Source organism: Orussus abietinus, unplaced genomic scaffold (assembly GCF_000612105.2).
Source record: "Orussus abietinus isolate OABI.00-Male unplaced genomic scaffold, Oabi_2.0 scaffold79, whole genome shotgun sequence".
NCBI lineage: Eukaryota > Metazoa > Arthropoda > Insecta > Hymenoptera > Orussidae > Orussus > Orussus abietinus.
In genome coordinates this window covers 221,209-242,240 of record NW_019394231.1, presented here as the reverse complement: position 1 = coordinate 242,240, position 21,032 = coordinate 221,209, and the positions used below count along the sequence as shown (strand labels likewise).

Sequence of the window (21,032 nt, the reverse complement as noted above, 5' to 3'; positions counted from 1 at the left end):
GAAACTTCTGAGGAAGTTGATAATTAATAACCCACGAGAAACGTCCAGTTAAAGCTGCATTTTATTAAACGAGCTCGCCTTATGCGTTTATTTATACAGATTCACATTTCGTAATCTCTCTATATATATTCCTAACTATATATATATATTTATTTAAAAGTCACTTATACTCGGTGGCTAGTACGACGGTCTACAAAGTAATAATACAAAGTCAGCTTCGTATTGTACGGACTCGAAATCCCACGTCGCAATTTTTCCGTCCTACTTTAGTCGCACTTTTCGGATTTTTCGTTAATAAAGGGACTAAATAAAAAAAAAAGAAAGAATGCGCGGGCACATCAAGAGATAAACAATCAGCGAATCTAAGCATACATTTGACCGCAACGATGTTAATCGCGCGTTATAGCCATCGCTGATTAAATAGTCCTACGTCGATACAGTCGCCCCCCGAAAAATGTGCAAAAAGAAAGAGGAGGGGGGGAAAATTTCGAGAGCATTTTCGAAAAACGCTCGTTTTCCCCAAATTAAATTCCCCGTTCATGCATTTATCAGGAAACAACTGCAATTGCATATTATACCTCGTCCTGGGCCTTCGCTTATATCGTACGTCCACGCTATCATTTATCTATACATTTATATATTCGGTATATTTATTTTATATTTATAAAAGCGTAAAAAACTCCTTTATACACAGGATCAGGAGACGCGAGTCCTGGTCGCAAATTGGGGAGACTATTCGAGGGATTTCCTTCCTAAGTATTGTTTTTTCATTTTTTTCTTTCGACGACGAAGGACGACGCACCTTGCGTGACGATTTTTCATTGTTATGAATTTATTTGCATCAACTTTTGTCATTTAGTCCTTGGAGACTTCTGGCCTTCGAGGACTGGCTGAATGGAATTCTTTGTTTAATTGAAGAAGGCATTTATTGTCCATGGATCTCCATAAACGGCGAACATTGTTCGTTTTGTGCGATTTCGCACAGGCCAAGGTCGGACATCCAAGGATCAGAAGTTGCATAAATTAAGCGTTGCACTTCTTCCTTCTTTTTTTTTGTTTTTTTAACTGACACGAAAAATTGACTTCACTTTGTACAATTTCTGGTTAACAAAATATTCCATTTAAATCACTCGAAGAATTAAAGTAAAAGGATATCGATGACGCATCCTGGAAAATTCTCCAGAAAAATTCCTCAAAAATTGACTTCACTTTGTACAATTTCTGGTTAACAAAATGTTCCTTTTAAATCACTCGAAGAATTAAAGTAAAAGGATGTCGATGACGCATCCTGGAAAATTCCAGTCACGAGGTCCCTCGTCGCGGTTTCCTTAGCGTACGCGAAAGGATTAAGGACTACCGATTAAATATTAAATTAATAAACGCGACATGGGGAGAGTTAATGCTCGATTAAATACAATAAGGGCGGGGAGGGGACTCTTCTCTTAGGGGTAGAAATAAAAAAAAAGAACATATGCGATTACATAGTAAGGACCAGCCGCGATTCTGCGAGGAGCTATCTTCCCTTGTATCTCCGCAGGACCTTCGAGTCCTTGGACGTGTCATAAGATATCCTGCTCGCAGAAACAATGACAGGGCCTCAGACTAGGCTCGTGTCCGAGGACTTTTTCGAAATTACTATACGTACGAAGGAGAGCCATCGGACATCCTCCAGGATAATTATCCTTCTCGTAGAATCTTGAGGGAAGAAATCCAGTCTGAACGTTCTCGGACCTCAAGATGCTCTTCGTCATATATCTTCGAGGTGTCTCGAAAATACAATAGTACCCATGTAAAATCCTTTCGGATGTCCTGTCGCTCGCGTCCAAGGATATCCGCCGACGTCCGGATATCCTTGGATGTCTAAATAAATCTGAAGGGGTAAAAATAAAATGGCGGTAGCTTTGCGGTCGTTTACGGACTGACGACTTCGATCACTGGCACTTAGAGCTTGCGACTCGTCCTGGAGGCTCAAAAAAAAATAGAAAAAAATAGGAAAAAATAGGAAAAGGTAGAAATTACGAAGGATCATTAATCAGGGGTCGTCGGAAGCTCGCAGTGGTAGGTAATCCCGATGATAACAGAGTCTCTTTCTCTGGGCAGGCACTTGGAGAAAATGGCACCATCGTTCCTCTTCCTCTTAGCACTGTCTCGCTCTTCTAATCATCTTCTCTACCTCCTGAATCTGTGTCCGAGATTCCGGTGGTGATTCGCGATAGCGTCGAATTTGTCCCTCTTCCGAGGACATTTCCCCTGCCGCCTCATATATTCCCCATACTCGCACATGGGAAGTCCGCATTCGCCATTTTGGATGCACCTAAAAATCGGAAAAAAATGCCATCAGTCATCTCAAAAGAAATCCAGGAGAAGAAAAACCGTCAAGACCTTAACAATCTCAATACCAACGGAATATTAAACTAAAACACTTTAATCCATCGAAGGAAATTCCATTCGCTCGACGGAAGCGTTTTCTTAAAATTAAGCAAATGCAGTGGAACGATTTTGGCGAATGAGCCGATTTTTCTTTGCTGATGATTTAATGAATTTGGTTTGTGTAGATTTTTTTGGGGTTTACTCACAATCTGTCTCTCAGGGAGAAGTAACCCTTTCCTCTCCTGGCTTTGATGCAGTCTTGGTCATTTTCGAAACAGTTGCATTGGCACTCCCCCTCCGGCGTAATCCTCGGCGTAAACTCCGAGGGACATCGGCACCTGATTGGATCAGTAAATCCGAGTTTAGCGATCAGACATGTCTAAAGAGTCGCGGGCTTAACGAGGCTTCCCTCGTATCGACATTTTACGGCCGATCGTCAATCAAAATTTAATTGTACGCCTCTAGACGTCGAGACGAACGTCGCTCGCACCTTCGGGATTTATACGCCGGATTAAGGTAACGCGAAACCTCCCGGAGGTGTTAAAATCGTCTATTCGAGGTAAATTAATATAGAAATTCCGCGAGAGAGTAGATAGAAAATTTCACTCGATCAAAGGCGTCTTACCTCCCCTCATTCACAATACAGATCTCCAAAAGGGCATTACTTGGGATAATAAAGTTCATTTTTAATTCCTAGGGAATTAAATCGTAATCCTGGATTGACAGTCTAGGGGATTTGAAATGATGTTAAATGTTTAGTGATATTTATCATTAAATGTTTCTCACGGTTTCCTCTGGGGTGGACGTCGGATATTCTGCGGGGGCAGAGGGGGGGGATGCCTTGTATAGTCCGGCTCGAAGGGCTTGTCATTTGACATGTCATGTTCCGTCTTTTCACGACACTCGCACTCGGTGTGGTTGTAGAATGACAGCTTCTCCACCACGCTCGCCCCGCTCACGCTGGTGGTCTGTAAAAAAAATGTAAAAACCGAGAAAATTAATAAATACCTCAACGTCGACTTCGGAAAATTACTAAGAATTCAAATTTCTAGTCTAAGGAAAATTCCAAATATTTCTCACTGGGGTGAAATTTAAAGAACGTAAATTCCCTGACGCTCCTGTTTTATTTTTTATTTATTTTTTTATTTTTTCGTTATGTAATTTTACGGCCTGTCACTTGGATTTCGAAATTTTTCCCACGGTCGATCCGTCATATCGGAACAATTGCGAACGATTGAGAAATCTGGAACGGACGAGATTAATGGGACAGCTTCGATTGTTCCAGGACGGAAGCGATTGACCCCGTGGAATTCCCGGATCGCGAAAGACAATTGCAGCACCTCTCGGTGCAACTGGTTGCACTTGTCGGCACTTGTGTAGGAATTGCGAGAAAACGCCGGGCGTCGATCACCCAGAAAACCGACAATGGTCCCGGGGCACGTAATCAACGATTCCGAGATCAACGGCGATCGATAGATCGCTCTCGAGACGTCCGAACTATTTATGGGATTCCTCGGCGAGGTGCGGTTGCATGTGCAACATGCACCTGGAATTTCCCGCACGTGCGGCTGCGACACGTCACCGAGTCCTTTCAACTGCACCTCTCGAGGTGACGACTACTCTCTGTAATTTCTTATTTATTCCCCCCCTGAAAGAATTTATTACCCCATATTCGTTTTTTTTTACTCGGGAAAAATGGCGAAACTCGGAACGACTCCACGCAGGTAGTTGCGCGGATGCAATTTGCATAAGATCCGTAATGCCGGCGATGCATCATCCGGGATCGACGATGATCCACGGTGATCCTGCGGTGCACCGTTAACTTCTTACGACTGCCCTCCGGCGATCCACCCTATAAATCCACCTCGGCATTATCCGCAATTGCGGGGTACTGTGACAACTTTTCAATTGAGACATCCAACGCGCACGAACGCAAGGAGTACCTCGAAGGTGGACGTATATCCACGTCGAATCCGAAATATGCCTTGAAAGATAATTTATAATCATCGATCTGGTTACTTAATCTTCCCTTAATTTAGTTTTATCTTCGCTTGAGGAAGTTGAGGAGTAATTATAATCATCGCAATTGCGGGGTATTGTGACAACTTTTCAATTGAGACATCCAACGCGCACGAACGCAAGGAGTACCTCGAAGGTGAACGTATATCCACGTCGAATCCGAAATATGACTTGAAAGATAATTTATAATCATCGATCTGGTTACTTAATCTTCCCTTAATTTAGTTTTATCTTCGCTTGAGGAAGTCGAGGAGTAATTATAATCATCTGTACAGGGGACATCTTCATGCCGTCTGTCCTATTCTCCTTCGTAAATCTGATCTGCAGGGATGCGGCAATTCGTCATTGCCTGTGCAGGTCGGCCGGATTGAAATCCCCGATCGCCTCGCCGCGATAAACGCGGTACTGAAAAGTTCCGCTCGTAAATTTCGCTCACTTTGGTCCCACTGTTCCCGAGATGAGACCAATCGCCTTTCAACATGCAAAAAGAGAAGACAAGTCTTCATTGGGAGAATAAGTGCAGCTGTAAAGCACTCGAAACGCCGATAGAAAATTGCAATTTAATCATGGGTTTAATTCGGCAATGAGCGTTCCAGGAGATTCCAGTGAAATTAATATTAAATCGCCTGATGATGAATTTTCTTCGGTATTCCTAGGTTTCTAAAGGATCTCTTTTTCGAATGTTAACCTCGTCGCGTCCATTCAAGAAATTCTCTTGCCGCTTTTGAATAGACCCGCCGAGCGGAATTCAAACCGCGCGCCGCCATTGAAAGAAGGAACATCTCTCCGCATACACGAAGGCATGCATTACAGTTCTCGTACGAGTTTACCCTGGTTGGGTAACTGCATACGCAAGTACTCGCGTACAGTTCATTGAAGAACAGGTGCCTCGAGCGAAACACCACGAATATGCTAATGAACCAAGTCCGACGACTGCTGAATTCCCGGGTAAATTGAATTCCGAAATTCACCTCGCATTTCTGAGAGGCCTTCGGGCGCTTCTTCCGAGGCCTTCATAAATGTCTATTCCTCCCCTGCATTAAAAATTTCCATCCCCAGGTAAATCCACAGAAATGAAAAAATTCCCCATCACCCCCGCGCGACAAAAAATTGTCAATATTCCATGCACTATTAAAAAAAACAAAAAAACCCGAACAAATTCATGAAACGTCTATCAGGAATTTTATTCACACGCAGTTTCTCAAATCCATAAATATCCGCGTATAATGAAATTAATTTCCACGTATCATAAATTGACAAGCCGGTTTAAAATATCGCCGTTCGTAAATTCATTACGTTCGGGCGTTGCATATTAATGTCAATCGTCGTATGAAATGGAATTTTAACGTGACTTTGGATGCCGAGAATGTATGAAATTTCCATGCATTTTTAACGGGGTGGCCATAGGTGGTGACCCACCATAACGACGAGGGCGTAAACCACCGCCATGGGCGACAGCAACGCCGCCTTTGCATTACCTTCATGTACGTGGAAACTCGTATATGTACTCGGGCTTACCGGTGCATAATCGAGCACATAATCGAGCACTCGTCGTACCTTTGCATCTTCCCGTGGCATGCGAAACGACCCTTCTGCTCCCCCCGGTGCATTATGCGACAGTGCATTACGTGGTACTCGCGAGCGTAATTCATCCGGCGAGTACGGAGACTTATGTGTACCTCGACTTTTCCAAAGTTCGCCACCCCACCCTGTTTTATGAATAATCAATTCCCTCGAAATCTCCTCCCCTCGTGTACTAGAGAAAATATGCACTCGGGGCCTTTGAACTGCACCGTGGAGAACATAATTTTGCATTTAACAAAAGACCCCGTGTAAGAAAATATATTCCATGAAAAAGGGATATTTTGCACTGGGCAATTTTTTTTTATTTTCAGTGGGAATGGTTATTTTTCGGATTTACTGGTGGATCCTTGCCTTATAGGAGATCCTGAGGGGGATTGAATTACCAGGGGATAGAATCGCTCATTGTACGCGATATGTACCTCGGTCTCGAGTACGCGATCGTACACTCTGCGAGAGGCTTGCTCACCTTAGGTACTTACTTTGAGTACCTACAGTGCGGTGCGTCTCGGTGCACACTTGCACGTGGGCATATTTCGCGAGCATTGAGATACTAACTCCTCTCGGTGCACTTACAGGAGGATAATTAAATGACTCCGTGAGGGGGCCGAGAGGTCGGGGCCGATGAACCCGCCTCGAAGATATCCCTCCCTCGAATTAAGAAATTATTGAGAAGAACTAATGACTCGATCCGCGAGGCTGCTCCTTTAATTAGCCCGTAATTACAAGGTACAGAGAATAAAATCGGTAATTCCAGGGAAAGGGAATTTAATTGGGGAGTTCCTCCAAAACAATCACTTTTAAATATCCAATAACTTTCGCCGCGAATGTCGAGATTCCATCTCATCTAATGAATTTCATTAAATGATCGAAATTTTATTACAATTTATGTCATTATAATAGGATTTATGTATTTTACAGAAATTCTATTGTACCTCAGATATTTCATATTTCGAGGGGATTTTTATGTATATGTATCTTCTTCTCTTTTTAATGCTCGACGTTCTACATTTTTTTTTTCTTGTAAATATAATCTTGTAAAAATAAATCCTGTAATAACCATTTCCTAGGTATCATTCGAGAGATTTATGTAAATCGCATGCGGCCGATCCGCGTGTGCGAGTAACGTGTCCCTTGCGTGTGCGCTCTTCAGGATCTGTCGCTGCGGGACGATTAATGGAGACCCTGAAGAGAAGAAGTACTCGAATCGTAAGCCGATACAATCGTCCCTCTCTTTCTCTCTCCTGCTCGGCCATTACGCACGAATGCCAGGATAAAGACGGCGTGAAATCCCTTTCGCTTATCCCGCAAAACTGGCCGCGTAAATACCTTCGAAGAAATCCGCATTTCCTCGGCATCCTCTCGAGCTCGACTTCCCGAGGGTCGCTTCTTCCTTTTTTCATCGAAATTGCCCTACGATGCCAAAGCTTCAATATTCCAGACCTTAAATTGAATTTTTAGTACGAATAAAAAAATCACTTAAATTTTTACGATTTTGCAAGAAATTTTCCTGTTGTCGCGAAAGTGCGTTAAAATTGGAAGAGGATAATTTCGATTGCAAGTTGTCTTTTGTAGGTAATTTTTAAAAATCAATTGAAAGGTTGGGTTGGTTAATTGATGGATTTTAATACTGCCTCCAGTTTGATAATTCTTCTCCCTAATAGGATTATAAACGAGAGTGAATTTTTAAACCGACTAAAAAAATCACCTAAATTTTGACGATTTTGCAAAAAATTTTCCTGTTGTCGCGAAAGTGCGTTAAAATTGGAGGAGGATAATTTCGATTGCAAATTGCCTTTTGTTGGCGATTTGTAGGTAATTTTTGAAAATCAATTGAAAGGTTGGCTTGGTTAATTGATGGATTTTAGTCCTGCCTCCAGTTTGATGACTCTTAACAAGTGGTTAAACCGACTAAAAAAATCACCTAAATTTTGACGATTTTTCAAGAAATTTTCCTGTCGTGGCGAAAGTGCGTTAAAATTGGGGGAGGATAATTTCGATTGCAAATTGCCTTTTCTCGGGGAATTGCGGTTAAATTTTTTAAATCTATTGAAATTGATTTTGCAAGAAATTTTCCTGTTGTCGCGAAAGTGCGTTAAAATTGGAGGAGGATAATTTCGATTTTGCAAGAAATTTTCCTATTGATTATTTGAAAGGTTGGCTTCGTTAATTGATGGATTTTAGTACTGCCTCCAGTTTGATGACTCTGAACAAGTGATCCTCATTGGAATTGCGCAAAACGGTACCTCCGGAAGAGATGCGACTCTTCCCTCTTCTATCATTAATTCTTCTCCCTAATAGGATTACCCGATAGCTATTGCGGTGAGACGCTGCAGGCGATACTATCTCTGTACTATGTCTTCGGGACATACCATATGCATGTAGCTATGCCATAGGATGCAGTCGAGGCCGATTAGCCTGCAAGGCACTCCGAGGGCGACTTTGATACCGAGATGCATCGAGTAATGCTATTAGTCAGGGGTGATTAACGAATTAGTGCAATCTTTCTGCAGGCCAATATTCTCCCTTCTAGCCGAGATGAACAGCTCTCCTGGATTCGCCGAGAAATGTATCGCATATGAAAGGAGGTTAATTAAAATACCTGCGTAATCGAGTAACTGCGAAATCCCCGATGCAGTCAAATTACGGGTATAAAGTGACGCTAATAAATAGTATATATTTTTATATAGAGATATCAGCGAAGGGAGGAATTTATTAATATTTCATACGTCTACGTGGAATGATCCCGCGAGAGGTGGGGAACTCTTCGGGCTCTTATCACTTCTTTCCTCGTGATAATTTTTAATTGCAGTCCGGCGCCAAACGTACAGAGGATCGCGTTACCGGCTCCAGAAAGGGGATCATGAAAATCCCCGAGGATGAAACAAGATCTGTGATATCATTCGGTGTTACGTCTGGCTTTCTCAGCTTCCTCTCTTGTATTTAGTCTACGCGAGATCCTGAAGTCGTAGGCGAAAAATTTCACACTCGCGAAATCTCTTAGAAAATGTCCTGCGGGATATTCTCTCCCGAGGCTACCGAATTAACTTTTCAAAGTACGTGAAAGAAAATCAGCTGATAATTCTTAGACGAAGAACGAGGTCGCAAGTTTTCGCGGATGCAAAATTAAGAGGGAAGGTACTCGACGCGTACGAAAATTCTCAATTAACCCTGAGAGACGGAGAAACAATAAATCGCAAAATATTGCCCGATAAATTCTCCCCTTTCCTGCCACTCTCATTCCCGTCCATCCCTCGGGCGAGGGCTCCTTCTCTCTCGGAATTCCCTCGTGATTTAAGATGCATCTCGCAAAATCGATTATGCCCTCGAAACACCTGCCGAGCTCGGCGGACTGTCCAAATATTTCGGCCCTTTTACCATTTCTTTTTGCCCAATCCATAAATTCCGAAACGTACGCGATCAATTCCGCGCGCAAATTTCGAGCACACGAGTACTCCTTCCGACGAGAAAAAAAAAAAAAAGAAAAATGCAAATTAAAAGGCAGCAAACTCCGGGGCGAAATAAATCCCCCGATAGGAAAAGGACGAGGAAGGCAATTTTCCAACTCCATTCACCGTGCAGATCTGCGCAATTTTCCTCTAATTATTCATCGGTAATTAGTGGTCAACGAATGAAGATCTCTCGCGCAAGTGCCTATTATTATTTCTTGCTTAATTAGTATTCCTTTTCCCGTTTCAATCTTCCCTGGGATTTCTAGAGATATGGATGTCTACATAGAATTTAAGATATTTCATTATCCAAGTACTGGATTAATTATTATTCCCTGCGTATGCTCATGCGCGATAAAGTCAATGATTGTGGGTTTATCACGATGAGGATTCCCCGAGATCAGGTGTCGGCAGTAAATTCACTCGGTTGTACATCGAACCCGTTCGCTACCACCCAGCTAGTCGAGTACTCGATCGCAAATCGATTTGCATGCAATTATCGATGGGCGTTCCGTCGCCGATCGAGATCTCTATCGATCAGCGATCGCGCCGAATTCGGCGCGAATTAGATATCACTCGACCTACCGGGCTTAAGAAAATGGAAAAATTGATAACTGGTACTTCATAAAAAATTGCATAAACATTCATCATGGGATTCTCAGGCGAAACTGGGAAGAATGTGAAAATCCAAGGAGAGATTGTTGGAAAATGGAAAAATTGGTAACTGGTACTTCATAAAAAATTGCATAAAAATTCATCATGGGATTCTCAGGCGAAACTGGGAAGAATGTGAAAATCCAAGGAGAGATTGTTGGAAAATGGAAAAATTGATAACTGGTACTTCATAAAAAATTGCATAAAAATTCATCATGGGATTCTCAGGCGAAACTGGGAAGAATGTGAAAATCCAAGGAGAGATTGTTGGAAACCTCCGTGAAAGTCGCAATTTATTCCTACCTTGCCAGTTGCAGTTTTAATATCACGCTTCTGTCAGAAGAGGGAAAGCGATTTCGACTGCTGATTTATTGGGAATCATACTTTCCGATTTCCCGGTAAACGAATAATAATTTTAAGAAAAAAAAAAATCTATATCCCGGATTTCCTGGTAAATAAATCCTAATTTGATAAAAATATATTTTTCCGATAATTTACAGTTTGTTTATGTAAAGGAGAAAATTCTCTGGTTTGTCGCGAAGGAGCAACTGTCGATCGGGAAAAATGCAGAAAAGGATCGCGGAGGAGCAAAAGGTCCTTTAATTGTTGGAAGCCTCCGTGAAAATCGCAATTTATTCCCACCTTGTCAGTTGAATTTTTAATATCAGGCTTCTGTCAGAAGAGGGAAAGCGATTTCGACTGCTGATTTATTGGGAATCATACTTTCCGATTTCCCGATAAACGAATAATAATTTGTAGAAAAAAAGAAAAATGTAATCCCGGACTTCCTGGTGAATAAATCCTAATTTCGTAAAGATATATGTGCCCATAATTATGAAAGTGGTCCAAGTCATATATTTTTTGTTTCGAAATTCCATTGAATTAATTCCGTTTGAAATAATATGGCGTGAAATAACTGCTAAAGTCATTTTTTTTTTTTTAATTTTGACTTAGACCACTTTCATAATTATGGGCACATATTTGTCTGATAATTTATAGTTTGTTTATGTAAAGGAGAAAATTCTCTGGTTTGTCGCGAAGAAGGAGGAACTGTCGATCGGGAAAAATGCAGAAAAGGATCGCGGAGGAGCAAAAGGTCCTTCGGGTCAGTCTCGAAAGGCGTGACTTACCAGGATATCCTTTTAATTCATGTATTCAAAGACTCCGGGGCCTTTTAGATCAACCCGTTGAGATATCCTGCACAGGAGGACAGGACTCGGGCTGTGTGAGTTATTACGATCGTGCATTTCGCAACGAGCGATCCTGCATAGATCTCGGGGTTTCTATGCAAATGACAACGGGGTGCATTACGACCGCCATGAAAGATCGAGGAGAAGGAGACACTCCGTTCGGTTCCGCCGAATCGGCAAAACAGAATTAATTTCAGAAATTAAGGAAGAAACGAGTATTAATAAAACTACAATTTAAGGACTCTAGAGATTTGTCAAGGGACACGAATTTATACAGTGGCTTAACATCGAGTGATCGATCGGAAATTTGTCGAATCAGTGGGCACCCTCTCATGAATTATCGATACTCCGATTAGCATATTTGCATGTGCATAAGCGACCCAGCGTACAAATGCTCCTCTGATTACAGCAACCCGGACCACGTGATTCCAAGTACCTTGAAAAAACAACCTCCTAATTTGTAATAAATCTGCAATTCGATCACTCTCCTCCACCTCGGTTGACTCGAGAGACTAAAAAGCTCCCCCGTAGAACTCCCTCCTGGAATGATTAAAAATATATAAAACCGTATAGAGAATTTTCTTTCGAATTGAAAGAAATTCTCATTAATGTCGGCAATTGTTTGTACATTTTTAGGGGAATTTATTAGCAGGTTTTATCCGTGGGAAATCCCGTTTCCCTCGGGCGACGACGATCGTCAACAGGTTCTCATCTCGCTCAATGATTCCTGTTAAATGCGATTAAAGCCACGCATAAATCAATGGATATCGATACTGGGTCAGCACGTGCTCGCTGGGAGTGCTCTCGCTCCGATACGGCAAATCGATTACCAATACCGATCGATATCGCGACAGACGTACCTTCGTTGATATTTTCACGGCCGATTTGCCGATTTATGAACACACGTTTTACCTTGTTGCGAGTGCACGCCCGTGATTTCATACTTCTGCATTACTACGGACCTCCAACACCTGTCCGATGATTGTCAACTGACGATAATCGATCAATCGGATCAAGGTGATAAACTGTATGCCCTTACGTTACTCCCACACCTAATCCATAATTTCCTTAAAAAAATTCAATCTCCCGAGAAATCTTATATTCGAACAATTATTTAAAAAATGAAAATCAAAAAAATTGATCGATGAACCGAAAAATTATTTTAAAAATGCCGACAGCCAAATGTAACACCAACTTCAGAGTCCGTCGATTTATGAACGCACTTTTTACCTTGTTGCGAGTGCACGCCCGTGATTTCATACTTCTGCATTACTACGGACCTCCAACACCTGTCCGATGATTGTCAACTAACGATAATCGATCAATCGGATTAAGGTGATAAACGGTATGCTCTTACGTTACTCCCACACCTAATCCATAATTTCCTTAAAAAAATTCAATCTCCCGAGAAATCTTATATTCGAACAATTATTTCGATTATGAAAATCAAACAATAATGAATCAAAAAAATTGAGCGATGAACCGAAAAATTATTTAAAAAATGTCGACAGCCAAATGTAATACCAACTTCAGAGTCCCTCGTGAAAAGAAAGGGTCCAGGGGAATTAGTGGCCGAACAGGACACTCGGGGATATCGTTTTGCGGCCGAGTAATCTTCAGAATCCTGCAGGAGGATCCTTGCACTCTACCAGGAGTGTACGCGAGTGTATTTCATTTAAAAGTCAATGGGCAAGACGTGGAACCAGTTTCCACCTGGGCAAAAAGAAGAGCGGCGAAGGCGCCGGGGATTTTTGTGAATGGGACAATCGATACCGAGCAACTCGGCCTGAGTCTCGATTTCGCCGTTTTGAATGAACAATCGTCGGAAGAAAAAAATAAACAATTCCTCAAAGGATGTCCCTTCCCCTAAGATTCATATTTTATTATTGACTTTTTGTCTGGAAGTTTTCCTCTTCAATTCCCTGTCAGCTGATATCAACTTCTACATTTTCCTCGAACGATATAAACTCAAGTTACTGAATCGCAAAATATGAAATTATTTTTTATCCGATTTTTCGATGCGGAGATTCGATTTTTTTTAAGCGGTCCTTATCTGACAGCTAATATAAATTTTTAAATTTTCCTCGAACGAGATAAAAATCAAATTACTGAATCGCAAAATATGAAATTATTTTTCATCCGATTTTTCGATGCGGATTTTCGATTTTTTTTTTTTAAGCGATCCTCATCTGACAGCTAATATAAATTTTTTAATTTTCCTCGAACGAGATAAAAATCAAATTACTGAATCGCAAAATATGAAATTATTTTTCATCCGATTTTTCGATGCGGATTTTCGATTTTTTTTTTTTAAGCGATCCTCATCTGACAGCTAATATAAATTTTTTAATTTTCCTCGAACGAGATAAAAATCAAATTACTGAATCGCAAAATATGAAATTATTTTTCATCCGATTTTTCGATGCGGATTTTCGATTTTTTTTTTTTAAGCGATCCTCATCTGACAGCTAATATAAATTTTAAAATTTTCCTCGAACGAGATAAAAATCAAAATTACTGAATCGCAAAATATGACATTATTTTTCAACCGATTTTTCGCTGCGGATATTCGATTTTTTAAAGCGGTCCTTATCTAGAGGGGGAAGAGCAAATGTCAGGGTCTGCACTTGAAAGCCGAGTATGAAGCTGTAGGAGAAAATCGCGATGAATTAGTGTTCTGGGGCGTGTTTTCAGGGAGCAGTATCGGGTGGCTTGGATCGACAATAAATCGAGTTTAATACGATCGGATCGCTCGTTAAAGTCGACGTAATACTGGGGATCGCTGTACGCCCACGGCGTTGGTACCGAACTTTAACGCTGCGTTTTACCTCTCGGTACAACGAGTCATTACCGAAAGTACGGTGCCCTAAAAAGACCGAAATTTGGCTCCGACTTCGAAAATTGGCCGCCAAACGACGTCGATCTCGTGATAAAAAAACAAATGTTGACATTTATAATAAATCGACAAAATGATTATCAGAGTTGATAACCCCAAAATGCATTTTTATAGAAATTCGACTAAATCTCGACAAATCCCAAGAATGTATCACTGTTTGAAATATATTACATTAATGAAACAATTAGGCGCTTTGCGTTTTGTATTTTTTTTTTCATTTTTTTTTAGGGACACAGCTGTGGGGTTGATGTAATGAAATATTACGTAAGGGGGAATCAATTTCGAAATTGCCGAATTATAACGGAACGATTACACCGGAATCGTTAATTGGGGCCGATTTTAAAATGATCCATAATTATCTCGGATCCCGGTTACGACGAAACCAACTCCGAAGAAGAATATGAGGAGCATAAGTCCCGGTTAGCCCGAGGACTTAATTGCAGTACTTATGCACTTCCGGTCACGGTTAATCGATAAATCAGGGGATATTTAATGCACCCCTTTATCGGACAGTTCCCCGGGGATCACATCTCAGTGATCGATAGAACTTGCGATCGATGATGTATCGGTTCGAACGAAGTGACAGATCCACTTAAACGTAATTTCTAAAGTTCTAATTCTTCTCGTAATTTTTCATTTAAGAGAAAAAGGAATTTAGTAAAAGTTAACAGAGAAATAATCCGAGGAATTTCAAAGGCGATCTATAGATCGCGTCGGGAGATCGATGATGTATCGGTTCGAACGAAGTGACAGATCCACTTAAACGTAATTTCTAAAGTTCTAATTCTCCTTATTTTTAATTTAAGAGAAGAGGGATTTAGTAAAAGTTAACGGAGAATTAATCCGAGAAATTTCAAGGGCGATCTATAGATCGCGTCGGGAGATCGATGATGTATCGGTTCGAACGAAGTGACAGATCCACTTAAACGTAATTTCTAAAGTTCTAATTCTTCTCGTAATTTTTCATTTAAGAGAAAAAGGAATTTAGTAAAAGTTAACGGAGAAATAATCCGAGAAATTTCAAGGGCGATCTATAGATCGCGTCGGGAGATCGAGGACCTTTTGTTAGGAGACCAAGGATCTTTGTCCTCGGAGATCTCGATCGTTGTTGACACCGATGCATCGATGCAGGGTGGAATCGCAAGGATGGGTGGTGTCGGGTGTAAAATCGACCGATCGATCGATCGATCGATCGACCGTCGATGGCGGCACAAAGCCCTCTCGAGTCCGCAAGAAAAATCCCTGAATAATGGCGGGATTACGCGACAGGATCGAAACCTTCGATTTCCAGGGTGGACATCGATCAGCTGTTTCGAGATCCCGGGGCGAATCGACTTTTCCCCTCGATGTCGTGGGAAATGCTGGATGCATTGTTCGTTGCGTTTCCACGAGATCGATTAGCGATAACGGGACGTCGATAGCCATTGTCTCTACCACGCCTCCTCTTGTGAGCAACAATGGGGTGGCAAGTCCGTTAATGGTACTTTCTATGCATGGGATAGAAGTATCGTAGATCGAGATGCTAAAAGAGAAGTAGCTGTGATTTTTTAATGAGGTTACAGCTACCGGGATTCAAATGGGAAAATCCGCGTCGCTTTAGATTTCGACATATTGCGAAATTTGTCTTGTTTGAAAGATTGCAACCCACATTTTTAAAGTGACTGTCGCAGTTTCGAAAATTTACCGTTTTTAGAAAATGCATTGCAGCCCACATTTTTTTAAATTGAATTCCCAGTAAATGTCGCGGTTTCAAAATTTGCCGTTTTCGAAAAGTACATTGCAACTCGCATTTTTTTAAATTGAATTCCCGGTAAATGTCGCGGTTTTAAAACTTGCCATTTTTGGAAAATGCATCGCAGCCCACAATTTTTATTGAATTCCCGGTAAATGCCGCGGTTTGAAAATTTCTCGTTTTCGAAAAGTACATTGCAACTCTGATTTTTTTAATTGAATCCCCGGTAAATGTCGCGGTTTAAAAATTTGCCATTTTTGGAAAATGCATCGCAACCCACAGTTTTCAAGTGAATTCCCGGTAAATGTCGCGATTATAATATAAATTCATGAATGCATTTATTTTTTTTTTTTAATGACTATTCAATGTCGCGATTATAAAATAAATTCATGAATGCATTTCTTTCGTTTTTTTTTTTTTTAATGACTATTCAATTTGGCGAATAAATTGAAATAATCGAAACGCGTAGATGCATTCATCGAGGCTGTTCGGAGTCCAGACTCGCAGGAGGCATCGCTCGGTCGAAGATCCCGAGGATCGCTCTCGGCTCATCCCACCTTGATCCCGGACGTCCCTCCCCGCTGGCTCGCAGCCTCCCGCTCGGTCCATGCAATTACGCGATATAAAAAGGGTTGGTTCATGGGCTGAACCTTACGAGCTACCCTCGGTCGGCGAGACCAAACGAGACGACGCGTTTAAAGTCGCGGCAAATATTGCGGCTCGGACGTTGCGGTAGGTCAGAGCCCAGAAGACCTGCTCCGAGCGCGGTAGAATTGAATTAAATTTAATATCCCCCTTAAAAAAAAAATAAAAAATGCCAAAAAAGAGACAACCTCATTCCGTGTTTCGCATCCAATAGCCCGCTACCAAACACTAATTTCCAACGATTCCACCCACTCATTTCGGAGGAAACTTTTTTATGATAAATCGCTGCCACTTTTCGGAGGGGAACGTGTTTAAACGTGGAAAAGTGCAGTTCACGATGCACTCGAGGGCCGGGCCCGTGCACTCGGGCGCAGGGAAATTATGCAGAAAATGGGCGGCATGCATTTACTCGCATCCGCAGACGGAGTCATTATCGCCCACACGCGATAACTGTACGCGCAATTGAATCCCTTTCGTCGAGCTTTGCGCCGCGTGCGCAGCCTCTCTTCCTACACAATGCGCATAATGAGCGCAATACGCACAATACGCACCGTGCACACGGTACGCGTAATACCCACAGTTTACGAAGGAAACGCGGGAAGCTGTCGACATTTTCCCCGGCTCGTAAAAAAAAAAAGAAGTAAAAAATCCTCGTCCTACGAATCGACGCAACGTGACCGGCAAAGCAGCACGTGCAATTACTACAAGATTAGCGAAAGTGCAATTAAAATTCCGGGGAAAAGAATCATACGGAAATTTAAAAGTATAAATTCTTGACAGAGTATACTGATCCATGAAGCGCAATTGCGATGCTAACAATGAATTAAAAAAGGAGCGGTGCCGAGACTCGCAAAAGTGCATCGCACTTGCAGCGGTGCATCGGGGATGATATCATACTTCGTAATATCGTACATTATCGCATATGTATCAGCTGATGGATCATAAATATGCGAAACGCGGCCGAGGAGCTTCGGATTTAAATTTAAAAATACAAATTCTTGACAGAGAATACGATCCATGAAGCGCAATTGCGATGCTAACAATTAATTAAAAAAGGAGCGGTGCCAGACTCGCAAAAGTGCATCGCACTTGCAGTGGTGCATCGGGGATGATATCATACTTCGTAATATCGTACATTATCGCATATGTATCAGCTGATGGATCATAAATATGCGAAACGCGGCCGATCGAGGAGCTTCGGATTCGGAGACGCGCATATTCGGAGCTGCATATCGGTAAGTGCAAGTACCGATGCATACACACCCCGGAATCATGCAGTCAGTTGTGGGTGCGGAGAACGCGTGGGCGTTGCACCATTATGTACCTGACACCATGACAAGCTCGCGTGAGCCCTGAAGAATCGGCACCGTAGAAAAACCGAGCTCGGTGTATAAAATTAGCGTGGGAGTAAAAGTGGACTCGGCAGACCAGAGAGAAGAGCTGCACTCTTAAGAAATCCCGAGCCACGGTTGAAAAAATAAATTTCATTTTTTAAAAAATTCTATTTTTTTATCAATGAAATTTCACTCCTCTTGTCGAGCAACGATATGAACAAGGAGAAGTAGAACGGAAAGTTGAAGAAAAAGGGTAAAAAGTGGAGACATGAAAATAACGAAGAAGTGCGGAATCATTAAGGAGTCATGAATTATTAATAGCACCCGCTCGCAGCTGGTGATAATGCATCGGAGATCACGAAGATGCATCTTCAAGGTTCCCCAGGAGAAAGATCTCGTCCGTTGCATTATTTGCGACTCTTTGATGCTTTTTTTCTTCAGTCGGCGTCATTTCCAGGGCGGAGGTCATCCGTGGTTAAATCGCACATAGCGCGAGTAATTCGCAATTGCGAAATCAATTGCCTCGGATTCGTCCTCGGCCCGTAGGAATTACTTTCAAAGTTAATCCCGGGATTTACGATTACTATCATTACGAGGTTTACGAGGCGCTGCACTGATATCTAATCGCGAAGTTATTCAACTATCAATTCCATTTACCGTCCATTCGCACGTGCTTGCACTTGTAGGTCTGTCCGTACAAGTTGTAATTCAATGATAGAAACAATGTGCTGAGATAGTAAGATACGATGTGCAGAGATGCATATGAATGAAAAGTGACACGTCTCATGGATGACTGGGTATGTCGTTCTTGATCAATTTGGTGCTTTCATAAAAATCAGGACTTGCAAGGGAATTTAATTCATGGGACACTTTTTTGGGTGATGCAAATTCCGAGCCTTTTTATGTGGGTGTGAATTAATTGGTGAAAAAATTTCGAGGACGATTTGCGCTGAAAGGGATGTCCCGATGAAAGGGGACTCGGTCTCGGTTTCGACTGCGGGAGGGACCAGCAAAAAGGAGGATCAATGTCCAGGATGGAATTCACCATGGGTCACCATGGAATATAGAGTTCCCTAGCGTGTCGGACGTGCAGAGACCATCAATGACGGTCGCGAGGCCTCGTCCTTTTTTTCCTCCTCTCTTCCGCTCTTCGTGACGGCCGCAGCGACCGATCAGGAATTCGAAATACCCTACGACCTGCCCATAGTCAGGACTAATCGGCGTTACGTGACTCGAAATAGGAGAGTTCAAGTGACCCAGAGCAGGATTGAATTACCAGTTGCCTAGGGAAAATTCCACCCTTTCCCTGTTTCCCCATAATTTTCTCCCAAGAGCCAGGAGCGACCCAATGACCCTAGGACTTCCCTCCACTCTCGGTTTTCCCCATTAACTCGGCTGCCCTCGATCCTACGACGGAAACGCATAGGACATAAATTAAAGAGCGTGGTATTTCCCGCAAAAAAGGTCCTTATCACTTTTCCTGTCGGAGCACCGGTCTCGCGACAAACGGAGATAACGTTCCTGGAACTTCGTGGCACGCGGTGTACCAACATCCTGCCGCTGCACTAAATACCTTCCCCCTCCGACCGCACCTGCGGATTAACTAATCAGGGGGTCACAGGTGACAACAGGTGGCCTCGGCCCCCATAATTAACCCAGTTGTCCAACTTTTGCCGAGAAAGGGACCGATACACCTGCGCACCTGCGTACGCAACCGCACCTTCACCCACACATCTCATTGGCTTTATCAAGCTCCTGATTTCCTCGGATCGAGATGCTAATTCTTAGACGCTCAATTAGTCCGCAGCTTTGTTTGTTTAAACATTAACACGGTGCCTCGGGCGTCTGTCTCGCGGCTCGCCATGAACGAGTTTACTATACGACTTTATTATACAACGACAAGGGAATAATTTTGCGCTGGACTTTGCAATAAATTAGCCTTCCCTGATCGCGTCTCCACGGCGCCGCGTCTCTTGCATAACGACGAGAGTGCCATTTAGCGACGAGGAATGGTAACTCCACTCGCTCCCTCTTCCCGAAGAGAAAGGAATAATTTGGCTGAGTTTCGCCTGTTTAAGAGATTAATAAAGATAACGACTAATAACGAATCGAGGAAAAATTTTAAGTATCGGATTAACAAATCTGAAAGTGGCCTCTTGGCAATCCCAATGGTCCTTTATGCGTCAAGCCCGAGATGGAATTGGTAATTGTGGAATTAATAGGGTAATTAATTGCGGCGGGTCATTTTAACGATAATTAGACTGAATCATCGATTCGATGATCTCACTACGTCGCGTTTTGCATAATGTACAGAGAGTGTAGATTTGCAGCACAGATATTCCATTATTTCGATTTTCTTTTTATGATATCGAAACGCGCGACACTAATTTCCATTGGCGAAAAATGTGGAAAAACTTTCGTTAATTAGTGAGGAAGCCGTATTTCATTTCCCCGGTGAAATTCTTCTACGTCGATACTTCGCTTAAATCGAGGATGTTAATCCCGGCACGCCGATTACTAATTAGCTTCTTGGGTGGGTGTCGGCTAATTAGGTGCGGCGAAGCGGCGTATTAGATGCAAGTTAGTATCCGGAGGGTGCAGCTGCAGCTGCCGCAGCTCCAGGGAAGAGTGGACAGACGAAGCAACGGAGGTCGGGGGATTGGTCGCGGCAATTAGTCGGAAATGGGAATCTAATTGAGGAAGGGTAGACACGGGAAGACAGGGATCTAATTAGCTGGATGCCGGTAATCACCGACACGGTCGGTACAGTCGCCGGAGAAATGACGATGATAACGCGATACGGTGACCGGAAAGAAAGGAAAATAAAAAAATGGAACTCATCAAATTCCTGGAAAGGATTTAAACGCACCTCGATCGAGGTACTAATTATTCTCTCTCTCGTGACTCGGGTGACACAACGAAGGCCGAACTTCCTTTCCGCCATCTTGTTTCACCTGTTCCTTCCGGGAGAATTTTTCATTCCCGTGAATTCATGTCAAAGTGCGGTGGAAATTCGGTTATTAATGTACAAAGTGGTAAAGAATCCTTCTCTACGTTCATTCAGAAAGGAAAAATAAAAAAATGGAACCCATCAAATTCCTGGAAAGAATTTAAACGCACCTCGATCGAGGTACTAATTATTCTCTCTCCCGTGACTCAGGT

The 21,032-nt window shown here is 42.4% G+C and overlaps 1 protein-coding gene across 1 annotated transcript in view; it reads right to left on the bottom strand.

Moving 5' to 3' along the window:
- Positions 1-79: 79 nt before the first annotated feature.
- Positions 80-21,032, bottom strand: part of LOC105694884 — a 63,721-nt gene continuing 42,768 nt past the window's right edge. Inside the window, exons 5-7 of the mRNA XM_012416009.2 lie at positions 3,157-3,338; positions 2,577-2,708; positions 80-2,314 (exon numbers count right to left, since the gene is read on the bottom strand). Coding sequence (XP_012271432.1) covers positions 2,170-2,314; positions 2,577-2,708; positions 3,157-3,338 — 459 coding nt within the window. The 3' untranslated portion in view covers positions 80-2,169. The remainder of the gene's footprint in view (positions 2,315-2,576; positions 2,709-3,156; positions 3,339-21,032) is intronic.